Source organism: Hippoglossus hippoglossus, chromosome 5 (assembly GCF_009819705.1).
Source record: "Hippoglossus hippoglossus isolate fHipHip1 chromosome 5, fHipHip1.pri, whole genome shotgun sequence".
Classification (NCBI taxonomy): Eukaryota; Metazoa; Chordata; class Actinopteri; order Pleuronectiformes; family Pleuronectidae; genus Hippoglossus; species Hippoglossus hippoglossus.
In genome coordinates, this window is record NC_047155.1 from 15651682 (window position 1) to 15672918 (window position 21237).

General features: G+C 41.4%; 3 protein-coding genes across 4 annotated transcripts; all 3 read right to left on the reverse strand.

Moving 5' to 3' along the window:
- Window positions 1-161: 161 nt before the first annotated feature.
- mustn1a (musculoskeletal, embryonic nuclear protein 1a) lies at window positions 162-1535 on the reverse strand. The gene is made up of 3 exons (XM_034585256.1): window positions 1269-1535; window positions 1046-1175; window positions 162-713 (listed from the first exon to the last, which is right to left on the reverse strand). The coding sequence occupies exons 1-3, from the start codon at window positions 1275-1277 to the stop codon at window positions 616-618; spliced, it is 237 nt and encodes a 78-aa protein (XP_034441147.1). The 5' UTR covers window positions 1278-1535; the 3' UTR covers window positions 162-615.
- A 1124-nt stretch (window positions 1536-2659) lies between these two features.
- rft1 (RFT1 homolog) lies at window positions 2660-6914 on the reverse strand. Its single transcript, XM_034585254.1, has 10 exons — window positions 6608-6914; window positions 6434-6519; window positions 6218-6340; window positions 5247-5538; window positions 5037-5171; window positions 4672-4932; window positions 4447-4591; window positions 3605-3710; window positions 3274-3523; window positions 2660-3162 (listed from the first exon to the last, which is right to left on the reverse strand). The coding sequence occupies exons 1-10, from the start codon at window positions 6668-6670 to the stop codon at window positions 2998-3000; spliced, it is 1626 nt and encodes a 541-aa protein (XP_034441145.1). The 5' UTR covers window positions 6671-6914; the 3' UTR covers window positions 2660-2997.
- A 607-nt stretch (window positions 6915-7521) lies between these two features.
- On the reverse strand, window positions 7522-20816 carry prkcda (protein kinase C, delta a). 2 transcript variants are annotated; one of them, XR_004613821.1, is made up of 19 exons: window positions 20679-20814; window positions 17197-17326; window positions 16825-17024; window positions 16675-16741; window positions 15682-15838; window positions 15221-15252; window positions 14953-15038; window positions 14338-14467; window positions 14148-14248; window positions 13699-13795; window positions 13426-13556; window positions 12626-12799; window positions 12449-12540; window positions 10233-10295; window positions 9265-9403; window positions 8978-9166; window positions 8671-8799; window positions 7957-8552; window positions 7522-7922 (listed from the first exon to the last, which is right to left on the reverse strand). XR_004613821.1 is itself a non-coding variant. In XM_034585165.1 (18 exons), exons 2-18 carry the CDS (start codon window positions 17303-17305, stop codon window positions 8394-8396), a joined length of 2055 nt encoding a protein of 684 aa, XP_034441056.1. In that variant the 5' UTR covers window positions 17306-17326; window positions 20679-20816; the 3' UTR covers window positions 7522-8393. The 2 variants fall into 2 exon arrangements, 1 of the variants encoding a protein (XP_034441056.1); XM_034585165.1 differs by having other exon boundaries at window positions 7522-8552; window positions 20679-20816.
- Window positions 20817-21237: the final 421 nt, after the last annotated feature.

Consider the following 21237-nt stretch of genomic DNA (forward strand, 5'->3'; position numbering starts at 1 on the left):
TCCATTGAATTTCAGCCCCTAAAGTCTTAAATATGTTGAAATTATGTTTGAGTTATTAAATACATTTAGATAGGTCTTGATTATGTTAACGTTCATTTAACGCTACTTCTGTTGTGCTTCAAAATGAGTTTTGCTGTAGCGGCATTTGTATTGTCTGTGTGTTGTAGTTCTTTTTCAACGTGACAGATACGAGCAAACTAATGAAACTACAAACAAGACCTTTGTTTTTCTAACCTCTCGTTTTCTTTAGCAGTTGGTTGTGGGAATAAGTTTTGAGAAACTTACACAAAATATTAACAAGATCAATGTGGAGTGTGAATTCATCTGAGTATTGTGCTACTTCACCTAATCTTCAATAACAGCAAAATGTAAATTATTCAGGGATATTCCTTCATATCTGTCACACACAACACAAATCTTAAATTTAATTCATTATGGTTTTAAAAAGTCTTAAAGTTAACTTGTTGAAACCTGGAGAAACCAGTTAAGTGCCAAAACACAAGCAGGACAAAGATGAACAAAACCAGGCCACTAAATACAGCTGTAAATCAACTCATACCAAACCCCCCTAACATGGAACAGGTGTTGTCATCTGATGGTCAGAAAGTCCCTCAGCTACTTTCTGACTGGTCGAGCTGAGCGTGTGTTGAAAGCCGTCTCTGCTCCGGACCTCGCGCCACTGAACACAGAGGGAGCAGCTTTACCCACTTTGGCTGTGAAGGAGAGAGAAATAAACAATCATCATACTTCACTGTTAATGAGGCAGAGAGAGAGAGGGGTTGAGTCAGAGTGAGGATATGCTCTTTATAAACACACACACTTCATTTCTCATCCCACTGCGTGAGACAGACTGTGTTCTCTGTATATGGAGTGGAAACATCATGAGAAACGCCCCACACACAAACACACTGACACGATTTAAGACTAAAGCTCAACCATGCATGATTTAAGTTAGATTTTCCTTTGGCTTCCATCTGCAAGAGTAGTGTCAAATTATTTGTGTGTGCGTGTGTGTGCGTGTGTGTGTGTGTGTGTGTGTCCTCACCGCACTCCTCCATTACTTCAAACGTCTTGCTCTTTGCTGGCCCACCACCGCCCAGTTTGCCCTTTGCCTCAGTCAGATCCTGATCGCTCACTTCAGGACGCTGCATTTGTTCATCCTCTTCCTGACCTGGCTGGAGAAAGAAGTCGAGAACACATCAGAGATTTCTCAAAGTCCACTTCTGCATCAAATCCACAAGGAAATATCTCCTCAAACAGTGACTTACCTGAGACATGATGTTTGAGAAGGTGAAAATATCCTGATATGAAATGTTCCTCTCCTGTGTCAGCCGTTGCTATTTTCCTCCTGTACGTCCAGCTCGCATATATACACACAACCAGGCAGAGATTCTCCAGAGGACAATAAATCTGTTCCTAACACTAACAAATGACGTAACGAGTGTTCAGACTCCTCCTTCTCTCATTCTCTCTGCTTTCTGTCATGCTTTGCTGTCTCCCCTGCTGCTACATTAGAAAATGATGAGCTCACTGCTGAAACTGGTGGAACACACATCCCCCCCACCACCCACCCCCCGAGGACATCCCAGGGATGCAACAACATGACACACGTCTCTGTCTGTGTATCCTCGTCCTCCCTCCTGCTGTCAAACCACTCTCTAATTGCACTGGCGACTAAACCAGGACTCAATGTTTAAAAGATATGACTTTGTCCTAAAACTTCCTTAAAAGAGCAGAGAGAGGAAAAGCATTTGCTTAAAATAAAGCCGCTCCCATGCTTTCCTGCTTGTTTCCTATAATTATGTAATGATTTGCCCACAGGGACGAACAGAGCTGAGGAAAGAACAACAAATAACCAAAGTGTTTCTCAGCAACATGTCAATGTGACCAGTAAGTGGTCACATTGAAAAACCAGTCAGGTTCTCATAGACTAAAAAGTAAATCACAAACATAGTGTTAAACCTGTGCATCACAAAGTGTGTTCCTGTGCGACAATATTTATATAAATGTGACATTTCTTACCAGGAAAATTAACATTTACGAGACAAAGGAAATAATAATAGTGTTGGAATGAATAAAGTTTTTATGAAGTCCTTCGTTGTTTTTTAAATACAAGTAATCAAATATTTAAGACTTACAGTTCCCCATAATTGAAGATACAGTGAAGTAGTTAAGAGAGAAGTACCCTTGAAACGCCACTTTGTCTCAGTGACAGTATCCATAGTCTTTCCCACAGCAGAGATATGAACTGACATACACTATGACCAAGACCTTTATAGACTCCATGTTGGTCTTGTTTGTAGATTCATTACAGCGTACAAATATCTGTATCTTTGAGAAAGAGCTACAACACAGAGTCTTTACAAACTAAAACTCACTAACACACAACGCAAGTAGCATCAAATGAACGTTAACATAATTAAAACCTACCTACACATATTTATGACCTAGTGCGTAAAATGTTTAGACTTTTTAAGGCCTAAAATTCAGAATATAAAATTTGAGACCCTGTGGAAACCCTGATTTTAGAGAAGATTTTTTGTCTTGTGCTGTGTCATGTTATTTACATTCAGATTCTATTGAAACCTGAAATTTACCTAAATAACAACAGGAACCTTCAAAATAGTGAAATCAAATATGACAAATGCTCTTCATTTGGTGTCGCAAAATGTCATACTTTTTAATTATAACATTAAAAATATGAAAGACATTCCCCAGTTATGTTTGGTTGGGACAAACTATCCCTGTAACAAATTCACATTTTCAGATTCAGTTGTATTAAAATACATTCATCTGCTTTTTCAGCCACAAAACAGTGAAACAGTCACGACAGGTTTCTTCATACGACACAGGAATGTTGCAGAGAAAATATCTCACTCACACACAAAGAGGTCCATTTCCTGGTTGGGTTTCATTCACACAACCCGTGAACGTCAGTTAGTAGCTCTTGATCTGCTGTTTATCGGTGCAGACGTTTTCTTCCATTTTCAGTCAAGTTTACGAGTGTTTTTTTCTGTACTGGGGAAACAGCTGAGTCCTCACAAACTGAATCATCCGACTCTCCGTGAGAAGAACAGCTACAATCACACAGAGCAGACTCACTGCACCAACTCCAATGTGGACCATCCTCAGTAACCAGCCGCTGTCACAGCAGAAAACACTCTGGAACCAGAGGGGAAGAGAAGCTCAAGTTAGGGACACTGATATCGGATCAGGTTTTACAGGAATTTAAAAAAAAAAGAAAGCAACTAAATAAGCACGTCGCTCTGATACCTCAGAAACTGCTGTGACACCTCCACTGACAGCCAGGGTCAGCAGCAGGAGTGGGGAGGGCAGGAGGCCTTGCAGTGGTTTCCACTGACTGGACTGGAAGTAGCGGTGTATGTAAAGCAGGCTGTGTAAGATGCGGAGGCCCATGTTGAGGCAGTTTGCAAGTATGAATCCGACAGCGCCAGCCCACCAGGTCAGCCAGTAGGACAAGAGGAGGAAAGACACAGACAACGCCAGCATCACCAGGTTGTACCTGAGAACAAAACAAACTGTGTTAACTGACAGGTGATAAACTCTGTGACGACTGTATCTCTGTGTATTTTTACAGTCTTACTTGTCAACCTCTTCTTGGCTCATGGCAGCAAATACAAAACACTCTGTTACGCCGTTCACAGCCAGCAGGAGGACGTAGGAGCTGTAGCAGCGCAGCAAAGTAGGCCCTTCAACAAAGTTACATATGACACAACTTAGGATACCAAACAATATAGAGCTTCGTATCTTGTTGTGGGTTCTATCTTACGGAAGGGTACTGCATTCACTTCAGAACAAAAATTGAATTCTGCTCTCTTTTTCTGAATTAATGACAGAACTCAAAATCCTTGTGAGTGTCCTGTGCAAAGCCGACAAAATATTGTAAAGTAATATAGATTCACAAACTTGTGAATATTAGTGTTCCTCTACATGATTAACTATGAGAGCAGATAGGCCGGGGTGGGGCTGTGGGGGACGACAGCAGAGAACATCTGGAGCAGGTCCTCTCTAACGAGGTCGCCATGTCGTTCATGACGACTGAAGGCTACCACAGGTTCTCTTATATGTTTGGAAGGGTGAGGTGAGGGGTATTCAGCTGCAACATGACACTCTACCACTAGATGTCACTAACTTCTACACACTGAACCTTTAAAGGGGATGGTAATCCTCCTCATCTCATACAAATCCCCTCCTGGGTTTCAGACATTGAAATATGCTTGTGTCTTTCAGAAATATAGTTGGCATTGTTGTTAGTTAGTAAGTTGGCTTTGCACAGGCACCTCAGGAATTGTTCAGATGGGAAGTACAAGGAATTTGAACTATCTAGTTAATTCAGAAAAACAGAGCAGAATTTATTTTTCTCAAGAGAATGCATTTTCATAATATCTGGGTTTCTCCTGGGATCACAGAGGTTAGTTCACTGACCTGCTCCACTGCTCAGCAGAGAGCCGCCATAAATGTCCAGGGCCAAGTGAGAGAATGCGTAGCCAAACACTGTGATAATCAGACCGATCACCAACACCAGCTTCAGAAGACACTCCAGGACATCTGCTGCTATGGCAACGTCTTCCTGTGGAGGCAAGATGGAGTTAAAATTTGACAACCAGCTTTTCAGACGAAGATATCTTTGTTTATTTCCAAAATTCCAACCTGTTTCTGACTTCTGACATCACGACCCCTCTCCAGCACTTTGGCAAAGAAGATGTAGAAGCTTTCCTCAATGGGCAAGAAGATGAAGCGCGCCACCATGGAGCCCAGATTGTTGACGATATCATAAACACCCTGGTCTCCGAAGCTGAGGACGTTTAAAAAGGTCATGACGTAGCGCTCGCCCTCCGTCAGGATCTGCTTCAGGAAGGACTGTTTGAAGAAGCTCCATGTGAGCCGGGCGAGAGTCCAGTCAACCAGCGCCTGCAAAAACATTAGATGAAGATAATCAGTCTGTTAGGACCAAGCGAACAGCTGGAAAATCTGTTTCAATTTGAGGATTCTTTTGACTTTGTGTGATAAACTACCTCTCCCTCTGCTCTACAGGGCAAGAGATCTCCAACACAGCTCAAAGGAAAACTCTTCTTCTCTGCTTCTTTAGAGCCCAGGAAACGAATAAAGTAAACGCCATAGCACAGCACCAGGAATCCTGTGTACACCAACTGACAAAAGATTCAAATGATACGTGAAAGACAAATTTACTGTAATAATGACAGAAACGTCAGCTGATTTCTTACATGAGCAGCAGAGAAGATGTAAAGCCCCCATTCAGGGGCCGACACCACCAGCGCCACGGTTACGCTGCACTTAGCGATCATCGCTAAACTCTCGGCGACCACCTTCAGGCGGACAAACATGTGAGCTTGAGCCAGGACCCAGAGCGGCTCAGCCAGCAGCTCCTGCACGCCTGACAAGGCAAACAACACCACAGCAGGGCCGTAGTACGGGACGGTCTGGGGATCTGGGACCTCCAGGAGCCAGAGCCACACGCAGACCAGCAGGGAGGCCCATAACACACCGAGCGGCAGCCTGAGCGGTGAGAGAGGTAAAGACACACAGACACACATCCAAGCTGAATACACAAGATGAATCAACGTCCATAACAGATGAAGAATCTCAAGCTGAATGCATTAATGACCATTCTATAACATCAGGGTTGGTGGAATGTTTGATCTGTCTGTGCACGAGAGTGCAGCTTGAAGATCTGTGATCCATTCTCAAGAAAAACTAATTCATACGACTTAGTATTAAAGACACGTTAAAGAAAATAACACAAACAAAACAAAAAGTCATTTTAGGAACATTTAGGAAATAGCACAAGAACCTGCGCTCGCCTGAATTCCATTCCTTCTGGATCCAACATCTTGATTAATAATCGTATTGTTTCTGGAGATACTATGAAACCTTGATGAATATCACACAGATGTAACAAACAATAGCCTCATACTTTGAGCACTTTCCAATTAACATTTCGTCCTCAATTCAAGAGACAACTTCCTCCAATAGAATATGAGGGTCTTTCTTCTTCTTTTCAAAGTCCTGATGCTTATGATAATGTGCAATATTACGACTATATTCTCATAATGTTCCAACTTCATTCTCATAATATTCCAACGCTAGTCTCATAATATTCCAACTTTATTCTTGTAGGGATAAGGATAAGTTTAAGGGTTAGTTTTCGTAAGATGCTTTAGTAAACTGAACTCACGTCAGCCACAGCAGGTTGATCACTTGTCTCCAGCTGTGTTTGGTCCCTGATCCTCCACTCAGACATGCTCTCCTGAAGGCTTCTCTGGACAGAAACACTAGTGTGGAGTACAGTAGTGTCAGCCTACACACACACGCGCAAACACACACAGACACACACGTTAGAGCAGCTGAGGCAGTGACACGTGGCTGTGCTTCTTGTCCGGTTTCTCTTCACCTGACATTAACGACCCCGATCAGCTCCTTGGACACGAAGCGCAGAGTGAACGCGTTCAGCAGGAAGGTGAGCACACGGAACATAACCTGAGATCAAAGGAACAAGAGAAGACAACGTCAGCCATTACCGGACAGAGCTGTGTCAGCCCGGTGCTGCAGCTCGGTCTCCGTGTACCTGTAGCACCACATTATAGGACGCCAGCCTGGACGCGTTCTTCAGCACATCCTCAGAGCTCATCGTGGACTTTCTGCTGTGACTCTTACAGAGAGTTAATCAGACAAGATGGCCGCTGCGTTCCACGACGTAAAATCATCATGGAGACAAACTGAGAAAACTGTCTTATTCTACTTTAAAACTCTTCTGCTTCTTCTTCTTCTTCCAGACAACCGTGTGACAGCAGTGCTTCCACTTCCGTACACACTGACTGGAGCCACGTTACGAGCTGACGTCACAGAGCGTTCTGGCTGTCCTGCGTGAAGCCGCTAGAGGTCGCAGTGATCCTTCTGATAAGCTACACAGGATCATTCTGAAGTCCACAAGATTAACTACTACTAATAATAACAATAATAACAATAATAATAGCATAGTTATAATCATCAAAAGTTACATCTGTCTATCATCTATCTATCTATCTATCTGTCATCTATCTATCAATCTATATATCCATCTGTCTATCTATCAATCTATATATTCATCTATATATCAATATATCTATCTGTGTGTGTGTGTGTGTGTGTAAAATACAATCAATTAAAGGGAAAACATGATAAAGTGAGAACATGTTCAACGTGTCCGACATGTTCCCCGGACATTAAAATCAAGTCAGAATGAAAGAATTACCATAAAACTACAATAAATATAACAGCATATATATTTAAATGTATGTTACTTCAGCACTAACCAAATATTGATACTAAAACATTGATACAGGAGTAATAAGTAAACATCTAACTCAAGGAACCTTTCATTGATAATGTGAGAACTTCCACCACAATAAATCCTGGTCTGACCTTGAAATGTACAGTTCTTTCATGGACTCAGGAAGAAGTAGAGACAAGTGCAGGAGTTTTATAAGAAATACATCAGAGTTGGCAGTTGATGATTTTTTTTTAATCAGATGTAAAAGATGGAGACAGTAAAAAAAGTACATCCTCAGTGAACCAATATACATGTTACAACATACTGTACATATACATTTTCTTTATATACACATCCTTTTTCGTGACTTCCTGCTCATTGTTTACAGTCATGTACCATTACAAAATGTTCTGCACCCACTCAGTCTCCATCCACAGATGAGACATTTCCAAACAACACAGAGCAGATGAGGCTCTGTTTACATTTGATCTTTACATGGCACTGTCAACCAGACAACCACAAGCTCTTTATCAAGACACGATTCCTCCAGCAAGAAGTTGTTTCGAAGACAGGTAACATTCATTATTCAGCTAAAACAAACATGGACATGGTTTTTGTTGGTCTGAGATTTCTTTACATGCAGTCGCCTCATTCACACGTTCTACATTTGAAGTATACAGTACAATTTATTCTTATGCGTTTCTTTCCCTCGCCATTATTTTTCAATCCCAGTCGAGTTGAACTGAGCAGTACCAGAAGGGAAACAGAATGGCTGCAGATGGTAGCAGTGATGTCAAGTGGAATGTAAGGATTTCCAGCCTCCCGCCCTAATATTATTATTATCATTATTATTAGCAGAGGCCTTCACAACCTAGACAAATAATAAGCATGCACACAAATACATTGACATCAACATATACAGTACGAGGGCCAATTTCTATTCTTATTATTTCTAAATGTACCTAAGGAGAATAGTTTGTGCTTAAAATAAGGTCACATGCACACTGACTGTGGAACATCTGATTAATCTGTGACAGAACAAGTGAACTGTCCCAGAAACCAGTAGAGATGTGACCTGAGTCTGACTTTGTCGTTAAAAGGGTCACTTTTCTAAAAGGTGCTCCATCTTGGGGTTGATGAATGAAAACCCAGCGAACGCCGACTGGTCCATGGAGTCGATGAAGTTCTTATCGCTGTGAGAGAGACGAGGCTTCTCACTGAGGAACTCCCGGTCAAAGTTGCTGCAGTCATTCGGTGCTTTCTGTAATCAACCACGTACAAGTGTCAGTTAAAAGGTGAGACAGGTCCTCACGGGATTGTAGACGTATGCAAACAAAACCAAAAATGTTCATGAAGTGATTTGTGTGTGAGAGACGTACTATTTTGGGTTTGAAGGGGGGTTCAATCTCCCTACTCTCCAACGCCTGCCAGGTAAAGGCCTTGAAGAAGGGGTGTAAACGAATATTACCCACAATTCCGAGTCTGCGGGTGGGGTCTCTCTCGAACAACTGCAAGGAAACAGTAACAGTAAGTAAGGCGTGGGCACGATTACAACATAAAAACGGGACAGAATTGACCCTGTCCAAAAGAAAAAAGTTAAACCTTAAAGTTTTAACCATAAAATGATCAAACATGGAAATATAAAAGAATGAGTGTCATAAGACAGATGGGAGAGATGGTACAGACCTGCTCCATCAGGTCCTTGGCCTCCTTGTCTATCCAGCGGGGATAGTGGGGAGTATCCATGCGGATGGACTCAAACAACTCATCCTCATCGTCTCCGTGGAAAGGCGACTGGCCGATCAGCATCTCATACAGCAGCACCCCGAATGACCACCAGTCAACAGAGAATGAGTATTTCTGTCCCAACAGGATCTGTTGAAACACAATATTATAAATAAGAATCATGATACTTGTTTTTTTGGAATTGTTTTATTTCAGAAGAGCATCTCTGAATAAAAAAAAAAAACTACCTCTGGAGCGATGTAGTCAGGAGTGCCACAGAAGGTTGTGGCACGATTCTCTCCGAACACATTCTCCTTGCACATCCCGAAGTCAGCGATTTTAATGTGTCCCTCATAGTCCAGCATCACATTGTCTAACTTTAGATCTCTGGAAACAAAACAATCTACTGTGATTAACTAGAAAAGAAACACGCATTACTTTGAACACAATAATAATTTGTGTCTGATCGGACTATTTTGTGTTTATCACAATAATTCAAAAGCAAAAACGCGTTTCTAGAGAATTAAATGTGTGTTGAAACCTAAAAAGAAACAAACTCAAAAGTCATGACAAATGTTTTTCAGGACCATATCAGTCATTTTAAATGTCTTCAACCTAATTTAATTAAGTTTATTTTTATACCTCTGGTCACAGTTTATTTCTCTATAGGAATGTGAGACTTGCCTAAAATAAATCATAATCATCAAAGTGAATATTTATTCCCCTAGGTTGATTTTCCCAAAATGTTAAAAAGATTATATATACGTATTTTACAGTTGGTTATGCAACTACAAACACTGTTCCTGAGTTTTCAGAGACAGATATTTTTAATGCAAGAAATTAACAATTTGCCATTTTTCTTTACAGAATCCGTGTTTCATTGATTGTTGGACTACATCCACAGAGTTTTCTAACAGTCAACTGCATTATGACACAATCATAATGAAACTTTCAGAAGAAAAGTGTTAAAATGTGTGGGATTATCTAACCTAGCAAGTTTAGAAGCTCTGTAGGTTTGTTTTCACATCGTGCTTGCAAATAAACTGAAATCACAGGTCTTGTTGAAGATAGGAAAATAATTCTAAATAGTCAGCTGTGGTGTGAATAGGAAATAGTATTTCTAGTTTGTGTGTTAAACATGAAGAATGAGTAGTACTGTCATTTAAGTGTACTGTATGTACAGCCCATCCTGATGTAGTTAGTATTTTGCTCTGACCTGTAGATGATCCCTTTGGAGTGTAAGAACTGGAGACCACAAATGATCTCAGCCGAGTAGAACCTGGGAAAACAAAGATGGAGGAGACAGCATTGATATTAACTTCTCATCATCTCTGGTGGAAAGACACAGGTCCTGCTCTGCAGCTATCTCACAACAGAGTTGGCCGCTAAACAGTGGTGTCACTGCAGACTAATTTCAATGTAGAGCTGAATTATTGAGGAGGACATTTGTATGGAGTAGGAGACAGATGAATAACACTTTCATAATGTGAAACCTGAGAGCTGCTCAGGGCTGAAGGATTAGCCTATCACTGCCCGGCTCCTCTGGTCATCTGTCTCAGGTGAAACAACAGAGTCCAAAGGGTAGATAAGAGAAACCTCCGCTCTAACCCACTCACTGGTTATTCTCTGTAAATGACCAACCGGCAAGGACCATATAGACTGTCAGGTTTTATCTACTCATTATCTCTCACACATATACATGTCTGCACGTGCTCTACAAACAACCCTACAAACACTTCAACAATGTAAAATGAAGTCTAAATATTAATTGTGTCAGGGAAGAATAAAACATTTGGTCCTGATGCATGTATCTGCATGCAGTTTGTGAGGAAGTAGACTCTATGTTACAGGGTCAACAGGTTAGCAGCAGCTACTGGGCGAACAAGGCCTCTGTGCTAACAAAGAGCACAGAGGCCACTCGCCCAAGAAAAACTGAATTCAGCAGTGTTTCCATTCCTCTGCTGCAGCTCGTGCAGCAAAACACAAATGTATTCATTAGATTCAAACATGTAGACAAACAAACATCTGAGATGGTAAAACAGCCCACGCTTGCAGAGGGTAAATTATCCATCCAGGCTGAATACAAGTCACCGGGTGACTGGGGATGCCAACACCAGATCAGGTGTCACTCAGTGTTTGCCAGGTAGAGAATTACTCCTGTCACCTCATGGATTCAGGAGGCGGACACCAGTTTAACTACAGGAGATGTAACTGCACACTGCACAACAAGATCAGTGCCTGGCCATTACATACACTAAGCAGTGAATAGAGCAATGCATTCTCCATGCAGTCTCCATAATATAAAATAATTTTTCACTTCAGTGACTCAAAAAGAAATCTTGCTTCCCTTTCAAAGTAAATTTCTGCTCTGAGTGAGGGAGGTATCTGCACATAACACAATAAAAGACTAATTAAGTAGACTGTTCATAAAGATGGATGACATGATGGCTCCATATAGTGAAGCAAAGTCATCTTGTTCACTCCCCTGGTGGCTGGCTGCAGTATATATCGTAAACCCTGCCTCCTCCATCCAAGTGGGTGGAACATGGACCAAAAAAAGTGCATGTCAAATACATTTTGCTCAAACATGGTTTCTGTAATTTTAGGGTGGTTTTATCACACTGTGCAAATTTTCTAGGTACATTTGGTTTTAATTAGTTATTTGATGCTATGAAAACAGAGTAAAAAGGACCTGATTGACAGCTGAGAGTGGCTGGTGATTGGTGGAGCGCATGTATCAGTCTGTATACAGTCTCTGACTAATACAATGTGACGAAGATATTTCATAAAATAGGGCTAATCAACTTTTGTAAATTTGCTTTCTAAATTGTCTCATTTCCAAACAAAACCATTTAGATTTTTGTTTATTGCACTCAAGCATGATTTGTGTATCTAAGAGCACCTGCTAAGAAGTGTTCCTTAGCATTAACCTATGTGTTTGTAAACGAGGGGCTTTTTTAAATTTCAGTTGGCGGTAACACAGGCGCCACCAAGATTTCTACATAATTACACTAGTGTGGTATTGTCTTTTTCCTGGAGGTTTTCCCACAGAGTGATGAGGGGAATGGTGGGTGGCGATAACTGATACAGCTGCGCACAATGAATACACTAAGAGCTGCTCACTCCTTACAAGGCCAGTTGGCTAGTGAGCAGCAGCTAATGGACGACATCCCAGCTCGAAGCCATCAGGGCTCAGTATATAATGTAAAAGGAAAAAAAAAACTAATGGGAGAGAGACAAAGAGAGTGACAAAGGGAGAGAGTAAACATAGGCTCCTCTTTACGAGTATCTGCTTTCCATCAGCTCATTGATTCTGTATGTGAGTCTCTGCACAGCAACATGGACATGTAAGTGTTGAATAACGATGGCAGGTTGTGTGTGTTTTCCTCAGAGATTGTGTATCGTCAAATCTGTGGGACAGGTGTGACTCACGAGGCTCTGTAGAGCTCAAAGCGCCCTTTCTCCTGAATATGAAACATCAAGTCTCCTCCGTTCAGGTACTCCATCACAAAGAACAGATGCTCCTGTGGACAAGTTTCACTTCAGTATTGATTACATGATCACAACTAATTATGTTGAGAGAAATTTGACCTAAGGAGTTAAGACTACCTTTGTCTGGAAGGTGGAGTAGAGGTGTGTGAGGAAGGGGTTTTCCCAGGCTAAAGCCAAGACTCTCTTCTCCACCATAGTGCACTCCACATCATCATCCATCAGCACCACGTCTTTCTTCAGGGCCTTCACAGCAAAGTACTCTCCACGACCCTTCAGCTCTGCTAGGAGAACCTGAGAGTAGAGTAGGGTAGATATTAAATGATGAAATCATACTTGAGGTCTTTAGAATGTTTTACTGTTTTCTGCAGAAATATAAATTCATCTTTAAAGCACAGAAACAAATGATTGTATTTTATATGAATTTATATTGAATTATTATTCATGGTGTTGCTGCTCTTTCCAGTACAACTGCTTGTTAATTGATAAGGTTAATTGATAGCTCGCAACTGCTGCTAACAGTGTTTATCTTTTCACTGTGTTAAGGTCTGTTCAGGTGAACAGCAATTTGGATTGGGTGTAATTACTGGGTAGCTGCTATCCTCAGGTTCTCCTGGGATTCTCTATTTTTTTTATATACTACAAAACAAAAACCTTCAATTTCATCTACTGAGCAAAACAAGAGTACAATACAATACAAAACATACAGCAACAAACAATCAAATCAAATTCAATATGTTAAATGCAGCCATGACATGCAGCCAGTGTTCTGGCTGACAGGACTCACTTCTGTGTGACTCACTTACTCGCCCTGACTCACCATTTGTCTACCTGATCTCACAATTACATTCACACTGCCATGGTACAATACAATGCCATAACAATAAAAGGCTTCATATGTGTATTTCTATTTCCGGTACCTTGCCAAAGCTGCCTTTTCCCAAAACCTTGTGGAAGATGAAGTTGTCCACGTTGATGTGTGTCAGGTGGGTGATACGAGACTGAGAATGAGGACTAGACCCCTCCCACAGTCTGCCATAGGGAGATGGGTCTAATGGACAAACAAATTACCAAACATTGAAATTACTCATTCACATAATCATCCTAAAAATTTAACTTTTTCACATATTATTCTGTGAGTGTTATAATCCGGACCAAGCTTATACTGCTTACATGCACCTACACTCACTAACCATTGATATCCAGTCCAGCAAGTTTATTAACTTCATCATAGATTCCAATATCTGGCAGATTAGGCAGGTTTGGATCCGAACGACGTGTGGACGATTTCTGTTGGAACAAAGACAAAAAATAGGCATGAAACAGACAGAAATTTTCCAACCATCATTACCCATCTAGCTGTGTGTGTTGATACAATGAGAGCACATTCTGTCAGATTCTTCTTCTGAACATTAATTATGTGACTGTCCCACAAACTACAGCCATTTGGTTTTGAAACCAGGGCCCTGTAAACAGAGAGGAGAGCTGGGAGTTGCACAAAGAGCTGTTCCTTAAACACACCAGGACAGGAGGCTCAGGTTCCCGTCGTGGTCAGGTGTCACACCGAACAATTCGTGAGTGGGTGTTTTCAGGTGATACTCAGTTTGATGATTACAACGTGTGTTCGTCTCCAGGAACTCACCTGGCTGACTTGTGTTAGAGCTTCAGCTAGTAGTTTCTGGTTGATACCACAAAGGTTGGCAACTTTATCCTGACACTTGTGATGAACATTCATGCCACAATCTGCAAAAACAATTAAAAAAAAAAGTCAGTTAAAGACCAAACTAAACAGCTAACACCCCGATGATTACACAATCACATCTGCAATGTACCTTCACACTTCAGGCCTTGTTTGACAATACCCCACAGCAGACTTCCACAGTGGTCGCAGAATGTGGGACTCATGTAGTTGTTGTTCTTGAAACGGTGGGGCATGTCAATTTTGAAACGCTCCTTCTGGAACTGCGTGAAAAAACAGAAGTCATCCTCTCGGTGAATGACCGGCAAAATAATCCTCATCACTGTGAAAACTTCTCAGTTCGTCTCATCTTTTTTCCTTTTTGTCTTCTTCTTCCCTCTCAGAGTTTACACTGTCACACTGCTGAATGTTACTTGGTGTTTTTTTTCTCACAGGTTCGACCCCACTCTGATTTAAACTGCCTCTCCCACTGTGTGGGTGTGTGTACTCAATCATTCAGTTGGTCTTTGATTGCTTTTATCCTCCAATATTGATGATCATTGAAAATAGAGTGGACCCTAACTGTTATCTCCCCATCAGACTCTGACCGAGCAGCACATGCCATTTCATTTAAATAACCATTGTATATGTTGTTGAGGAAAGATTCTTTACAACATCACAGACTGGAGTGAGAAAAGCCCACACACTAAAGTGACATATGGACAACGCTCACAGAACATGGTGTGCTGCAGAAATGTGTGTTACGTACCACAGTATCCCGACTGTTGGCAGCAGTGCCGGTACATCTGCCGATAATTTTATCTATGCATTTCTTGTGGATGGCTGCATTGCATTCTGATAAAAAACAAAAAAGATAAAGAAAAGATTTGTATAGTTAGATTCTGTATCTGAGCCTATCTTGTACACTGGCAATGATAATAAAAATAACCAAAAGGTATTTTTGAAGCAAATATTAGTTATATTACACTTCAATCACAGCACGATGCACCAGAGTTTATAAATCATTGCACACTTACGTCTGCATTTGTAGCCTTGTTTGTTGAGTCCCCTGTGGGAGACAGAGAGACACAACTCATTCTTTGATCTTGTAAATGGTTTTCTGATTAATCCTTGTGATAATGAACAGCTGGAGGACAACCATGCAGATTTGTGTATAAGTTTCCTTTCCTGTGAGTTCTTCAAAGCACATTAGTGGAGATATGCAGCCCTCCAGGGTGAACTAACTATATCATTGGCTTAGACAAACATTGCAACTTAAAGGGAAAGTTGACCTAACTGGTCAAATAGGTCATCTAACTCACTTTGACAAATATCTGCCTTTTCAGAGTGTGAAACTGCTGGAAAAATGTTCAGGCAATTCTGAAACACTTTCTAATCTCTCATCTAATGTTTTAGCTTATCTGATCAGCGGTTTGTGATTTCTCCTTTAGCTGCCCTGAACATTTGTTTATGGGGCTGAAAGGTGGGACTCACTAACCAGACAAACTCTCTGCACACGGAGCAGAAAGTGGGCTGTCTGAAGAATGTGGCGATGAACTCGTGGTTCTTGATGAAGTGGATCTTGGCCTGCTTGATGGCCCCACGTCTGCGGTTCAGAGTAGGAGCGTCTTCCTCCTTCCCAGCCTGTTTACCCTCTTCAAGATACACAGAGAAACACAGATCATTAATCCCACAACCCTGCAAAGGAAAAAAAGCGCTGATTTGTTTATGTAAAAATTTATAAATGAATAGTCTTAATGTCAATCTATGGGGACACACAATTGCTGATGTGAATGTCTGCGGTGATGGGAAGGAAAAACACTGGTTGGACAGCCTGTGAATATATGGGGTGGGGTTAAAATGAAAGGAAGGAAAACTACAGACTATAAATCAGACTAGTTGTGGACCTGCTGATAATGTTTTATCAATTATAAAGTTAGGTTACAGAACAAGAACATATACTTCCCCATATGCACTCACACTTCTACTATTTTAACAATCACTGGTGGTGGTGGTGGTGGTGGGGGGGAATTACATCAACTCAAAGATTTCCATTTGAGTTATTTCACATGAAGTTTTCATTACTCAAGTGGAGTTTCAGTAGTGAATCAAAAGATGACACATGTCCCTGTGTAACGATCAGAATTCAGAGAAAACCCTGGTGTGCGGTGTGGTGGTTTGACTGTGTTTCCATGGAACTGGCCATTTGACTGACACCCACACAGAACTGATGAAGTAGACCAGCCCGAGTTTATATTAAACTCTTTAAGAGACTTCTTTTTTTTTCAAACTATAACTTCTTCTTACCTTTTTGTCATGAATATCAAAAGTTAGTGACTTGAAACCACAGTCTTTTTAACAGTATGTAGTTAGTACATGATGGTAGTAGCTATGAAAAATCATATAGATATAGATTAAAGAAAGAAGTCCAAGAAAGAAAGAGCAAAGAATAGAAGAAAGAGGATTTTTTTTTCATTTTATGTAATTTCACCTGATTCCATTCCCTCCAGAAAATACTGCACTGCCATCATCACTTTCCCAGAAGGATGGAGGTCCACCTGAGTTAAACACACAGACAGTTACAAACAGACAGTCTGAGATATTGATCTGTAAAAACAGAGAATAATCTGTAATGTCATACCCAGAATTCAGCACGGCCGTTGGCTTTCTTGCAGCGCTCCGCGAGGACGGACACACCGACGGAGACCTCAGCCAGTGGCTCCTCTGCTGTCTTCATCAGCAGTATCTCGAGCACACGACCCTCGTAGATGTGTGCATCAAAACTGGCCTTCCAAGCCGGGTACATTGTGGGTTTCCGCTGAACCAGGGTCTTACCCCGCTCTAGGAAAAGAGAGAGAAAGAGAGACAAAAAGAAAAATGTTTAGTCCAGTGGATTATTATTAATATTAATATTAAAATTCATACAGTGCAGGAAATATAGGAGGAGGTACAGTTTAGGAATGACAACTTCTGTGAAACACAGAGCAGTGTAGCCTGTGAAGGAGTTTCTCACCAGTTGTTACAGCCTCCTTCATCTTGATTGCACAGAACGGAGGGTCAGCCAGAGGGGGCAGGACGCCCAAATCGTACGAGTTAAAGGTGACCCTCAAGAAAGGAGCCATGGTGACAGGTCCTAGGATCACCTGCTCTCAGAGACGGACAAACCCAGTGTTACCATGGTGACATTTATCTATTATGATATGTCATTTGCACACATAGATATCAGTATATCCATTGTTATATGAAATACATACACACAGTTGTATATTCTCACGCAGCTGGCTCATATTTAAGTGGAAAGAAATTTGACTCCGGCTCCACCACGACACTGTATTTACTTTCATACTTTGCATGTTCATAACTGACATGAACATGCGTGATCTGATCACAAGATCAGTCAGTATACACCTGGCATTAGATAGAATCTCAAGTGGCCACTTATGATCTCACTTCGCTGCGAGCGAGCGAGCGAGCGAGCGAGAGAGAGAGAGAGAGAGAGAACAAAAAAAAAAACAATAAAGTAAATCAATAGCCTGGGAGGCACTCAGTGTTAATATTGTGGCGGACTGCTAATAAAAAATCAATACATCGGAAACATAGAGATGTTTAAAAATATTTTTGGTCCATCATGAAACTTGACCAGGCCTGAGGACGTCAGCTGATTATGTGATCCAGGACACACGAGTGTTCAAACAGCTAAAAGAATGAAGCCGCATTCGTCCAAGACCACCTCCAAATGTGTCGGATCTGAAATGTGTCCTTGGTGCATTCACACATGTGCTCAAAGCTGTCCACTTGTGATCAGGTCACCCGTGACAGACTTTAATATCAGGAAATGAAAAGGACATTTAAATTGGGTCACACCCACATGGAACATTTTTACACCTCGGACAACACCTGTTTTTGTGGGGAGTGCAGGTTTCTGGTATCTGATTCCAAAGCTGGTTGTTGGAAGTAAAAGTTAGTGTCTTTTAAATTTTCCATATGTATTTTGTATTTCATGTTTTTGCTGTATGACAAATTACATAACTGAGTTTTCCAAACAGAAAGAATTAATATGTTAAAAGATCATGAAAACTAGTTCCATCCCTTGTGTATTGGAGGTGAAATACATGCTGACAGTGACATATTGGTAAGAGATCAATGTCAGTGTTCATGCTGCGCACTAGTTTCTGTGAGTTAGTGCCTGCAAGCTTATGTACAGGCAGAGCCACAATCTTAACACCAGTTTCTATATTGTATGCAATGCAAGTGGTGACGCCCATCAATTCCATGAGTTGGCAGGAGCTTCAGTCGCACCCATGCTGCTCTACGAGTTCCTCACCTCTATGTATAAAATACAAACACAAATGTGCCAACATCATACTTGTGGCTCGCCAACTTGCTTGGTTCCCTGTCACTGTGTATTTATTTTTTCACGGTGTAGATTCTGTGAGGTTGCAGCTGCAACAGCAGAGGTGTTTGCCTGTACCACTGAGAGCAGAGCGAGTCTTGACATGTCTCTAATCCAGACACAAGCATGTAGCGCTCTGCAGTAGGCCCGGCTGCTTTTTACAATCCTTAACCCAATACTATCCACACTGAGGCCATAAGAGTAAAACACAGAGAGAACAAACAGGGAGGGAAAAAAAGATGAATAATAATGTTCCCACACTTGATGCTTCTGGGAGCTGTGGTCCAGGGTTTTAGGAGTTAGTCAATAGCAAGCACACTGTGTGATAGAGGGCGGTGGTGATTGATTTCCTAGCAAACTGTTCATGTGCAGTTTCGATTAGTCCCAACTGTAAATTCAGTGGAAATGTCTCTTGCACCAGTACTAACAGACTTCGCAGGACTCATTTTTATATGCTACTACTTATACCCTACTACTTATAGCCTACATTTTTATACCTTACTGCATTAATGAGCAACACATTGCGTGTTTGTTAGCTGTAGTAGCAAGTACCTTTACTAAGGCTAATTTAATATACTATACTATTACACCTGCAATCTGGGCAGAGACAAGGTGCAATGGCAAAAAAGGCTCTGTATTTGCATGTTTAGGTTGTGTTTGAATACCGTTTTTCAAAATCTAAGATAAGCCACTGTATTGCATGAATAACTATAATACAGTGGCAGTAGTGGCATTAGTAGCTTGAGTGCAATTTAAAATCATTACCAATGAGGAGAGTGAGACCTCACACCAGGACAGGAATAAAAAGAGTGGAAATGTTCCGATAAGATCGTAATTTCTTCCGATACTGCTGAAAATGCAGGGTTGACTGCCGACAAGTAGGCAAATCTATGTACCCATCTGACACTACGTCTTAGTTTCACCCGGATAAAAGTGCAATTTCCTTTTTAAGAAATCACTTCTTCTTTGGCAAGTATTTTTTTTATAATAAGATACTTCCGGTTGTGTAGCATTAGCCAGAGCTAGCCAACTTCCCTGATAGGAAGTCAGCAATCAGAATTGCTTGATTGCTGACTTCCAAGTCAAGCTATATAAAGGCAGTAATTGTTCTGTATATTTTGATTTATATATTTGTGTTCTTTTTCCCAATGTGATTGTCAAACTATTTAATAAATTAAATGTATGTAAAACCACTTCAGACTGATTTGAAGCAGCCGGTCTGCATTTAACTACACTTTTAAGGCAGGTGATTGACACAACAAGTCCTAACATGAAGCTGTCGGAGTTACACACACACACACACACACACACACAGCTATTAGCACTCTAACTAGGTTTGGATCACTCAGTGCATTTGATTTCTCTTTCTCTCTCTGAAGGATGTGGTCGACATGTCAGTTGGCAGAAGAGCAGATGTCGCAGACTCAGACCACAGTGAGCAACCACACTCGCTCTCTCTCTCTCACACTCACACTCACACACACACACACAAATATGTCTAACTATTTACCATTAATATCCCAAAACTCGACTCCCCTCTGTTAGCTGCCCGGACCTGCCCACATTCCTGCTGCTGCCGCTTTACTCTCGGTGTAACAACGTACTCCGTGACCCGGGAGATTCCGTGACCTGAGCTGGAATTCCACAGCGCGACCACAACGCCACAACTGCTGTCAAACACCCACAGTGTTCAAAGGGGATCCGTGGTGGCTGTCGTTGCATAAAGCGGGTGGCCATTATAAATCTCTTGTTCTTCCCGCTGTAGTGACAGGTCACAGATTCCGCCGCACCATTTTTTTAAAAATGTTTTAAAGTTGCTATTGTTGTTTATGTAAAGTCAGAACAGATGAGTAGCGACGAATGTGCTTTTAATTAACACGTAAAAGTTGCTAATGTGAGTCAACGTACATGTTTTGAGTAATATTTGGCTAACGTTAGCGCCGCTGGTGACGTAAAACAACACGCAAGTTACAGTTTGTCCATCAAAGAAGAAGAAGATGGTTTGACGGAAACCTTTACAACCCTTTAAGCAACTTTTTGCAAACTCCAACGTAAGAAGATTCGCATTCAGACAAAGATAGAAACAGTAATGGCAGCCTCACCTCGTCCAGCAGCTGCGGTGCGAGGTGTTTGATCACCGCAGCTCGAAGGAAAAGTTGCTCTTTAGCTTCCTCTCCTTTTCTTCGCTCAGTTATTCCGACGATTGAGGAAGTGAGGTGCCTCTCTCTCTCTCTCTCTCTCTCACACACACATACAAACACACACACTGAGCCTCGCTCTCTCTCTCTATTTCTCTCTCTCTCTTGCTGAGGCTCTCTCTTTCTCTTACACACACACACGCACATTGAGGCTCTCTCTCTCTCTCTTTACAGGCTGTGACGTTTACCTGGTGTACACACACTCACACACACACCAGCTGTCCTATTCTGAATAAAGAGCCTGCCAATTATCATAATGCACGATCTGGACAGTTGTCCACTTGTTCTGCACACACACACACACACACGCTGCAGCCTAACACGTCTTTTTCCATTCACATGTCAGTGTGTGTTAATCACTGCAGACCTGTTTGTCACCTGAGTTGAGAGGGAAACTACCTGCACGGTTGAATGAATACATGTACACGTGTAACAATAACAATCACACAGCAGTGTTGTGAGT

Excerpts from the sequence above, each read along its gene's own strand:
- mustn1a (XM_034585256.1), bottom strand. Across the intron at positions 714-1,045 it reads TGAAGTAATGGAGGAGTGCG|CCAAAGTGGGTAAAGCTGCT; the intron begins GTGAGGACACAC and ends TCTCCTTCACAG.
- rft1 (XM_034585254.1), bottom strand. The coding sequence starts at position 6,670 with ATGAGCTCTGAGGATGTGCTGAAGAACGCGTCCAGGCTGGCGTCCTAT. Across the intron at positions 6,520-6,607 it reads CCTATAATGTGGTGCTACAG|GTTATGTTCCGTGTGCTCAC; the intron begins GTACACGGAGAC and ends CTTTGATCTCAG. Across the intron at positions 4,933-5,036 it reads CCTGTAGAGCAGAGGGAGAG|GCGCTGGTTGACTGGACTCT; the intron begins GTAGTTTATCAC and ends ATGTTTTTGCAG.
- prkcda (XM_034585165.1), bottom strand. The coding sequence starts at position 17,305 with ATGGCTCCTTTCTTGAGGGTCACCTTTAACTCGTACGATTTGGGCGTC. Across the intron at positions 13,796-14,147 it reads CTCTAACACAAGTCAGCCAG|AAATCGTCCACACGTCGTTC; the intron begins GTGAGTTCCTGG and ends TTGTTCCAACAG. Across the intron at positions 9,404-10,232 it reads TCCAAAGGGATCATCTACAG|AGATCTAAAGTTAGACAATG; the intron begins GTCAGAGCAAAA and ends TTTTGTTTCCAG.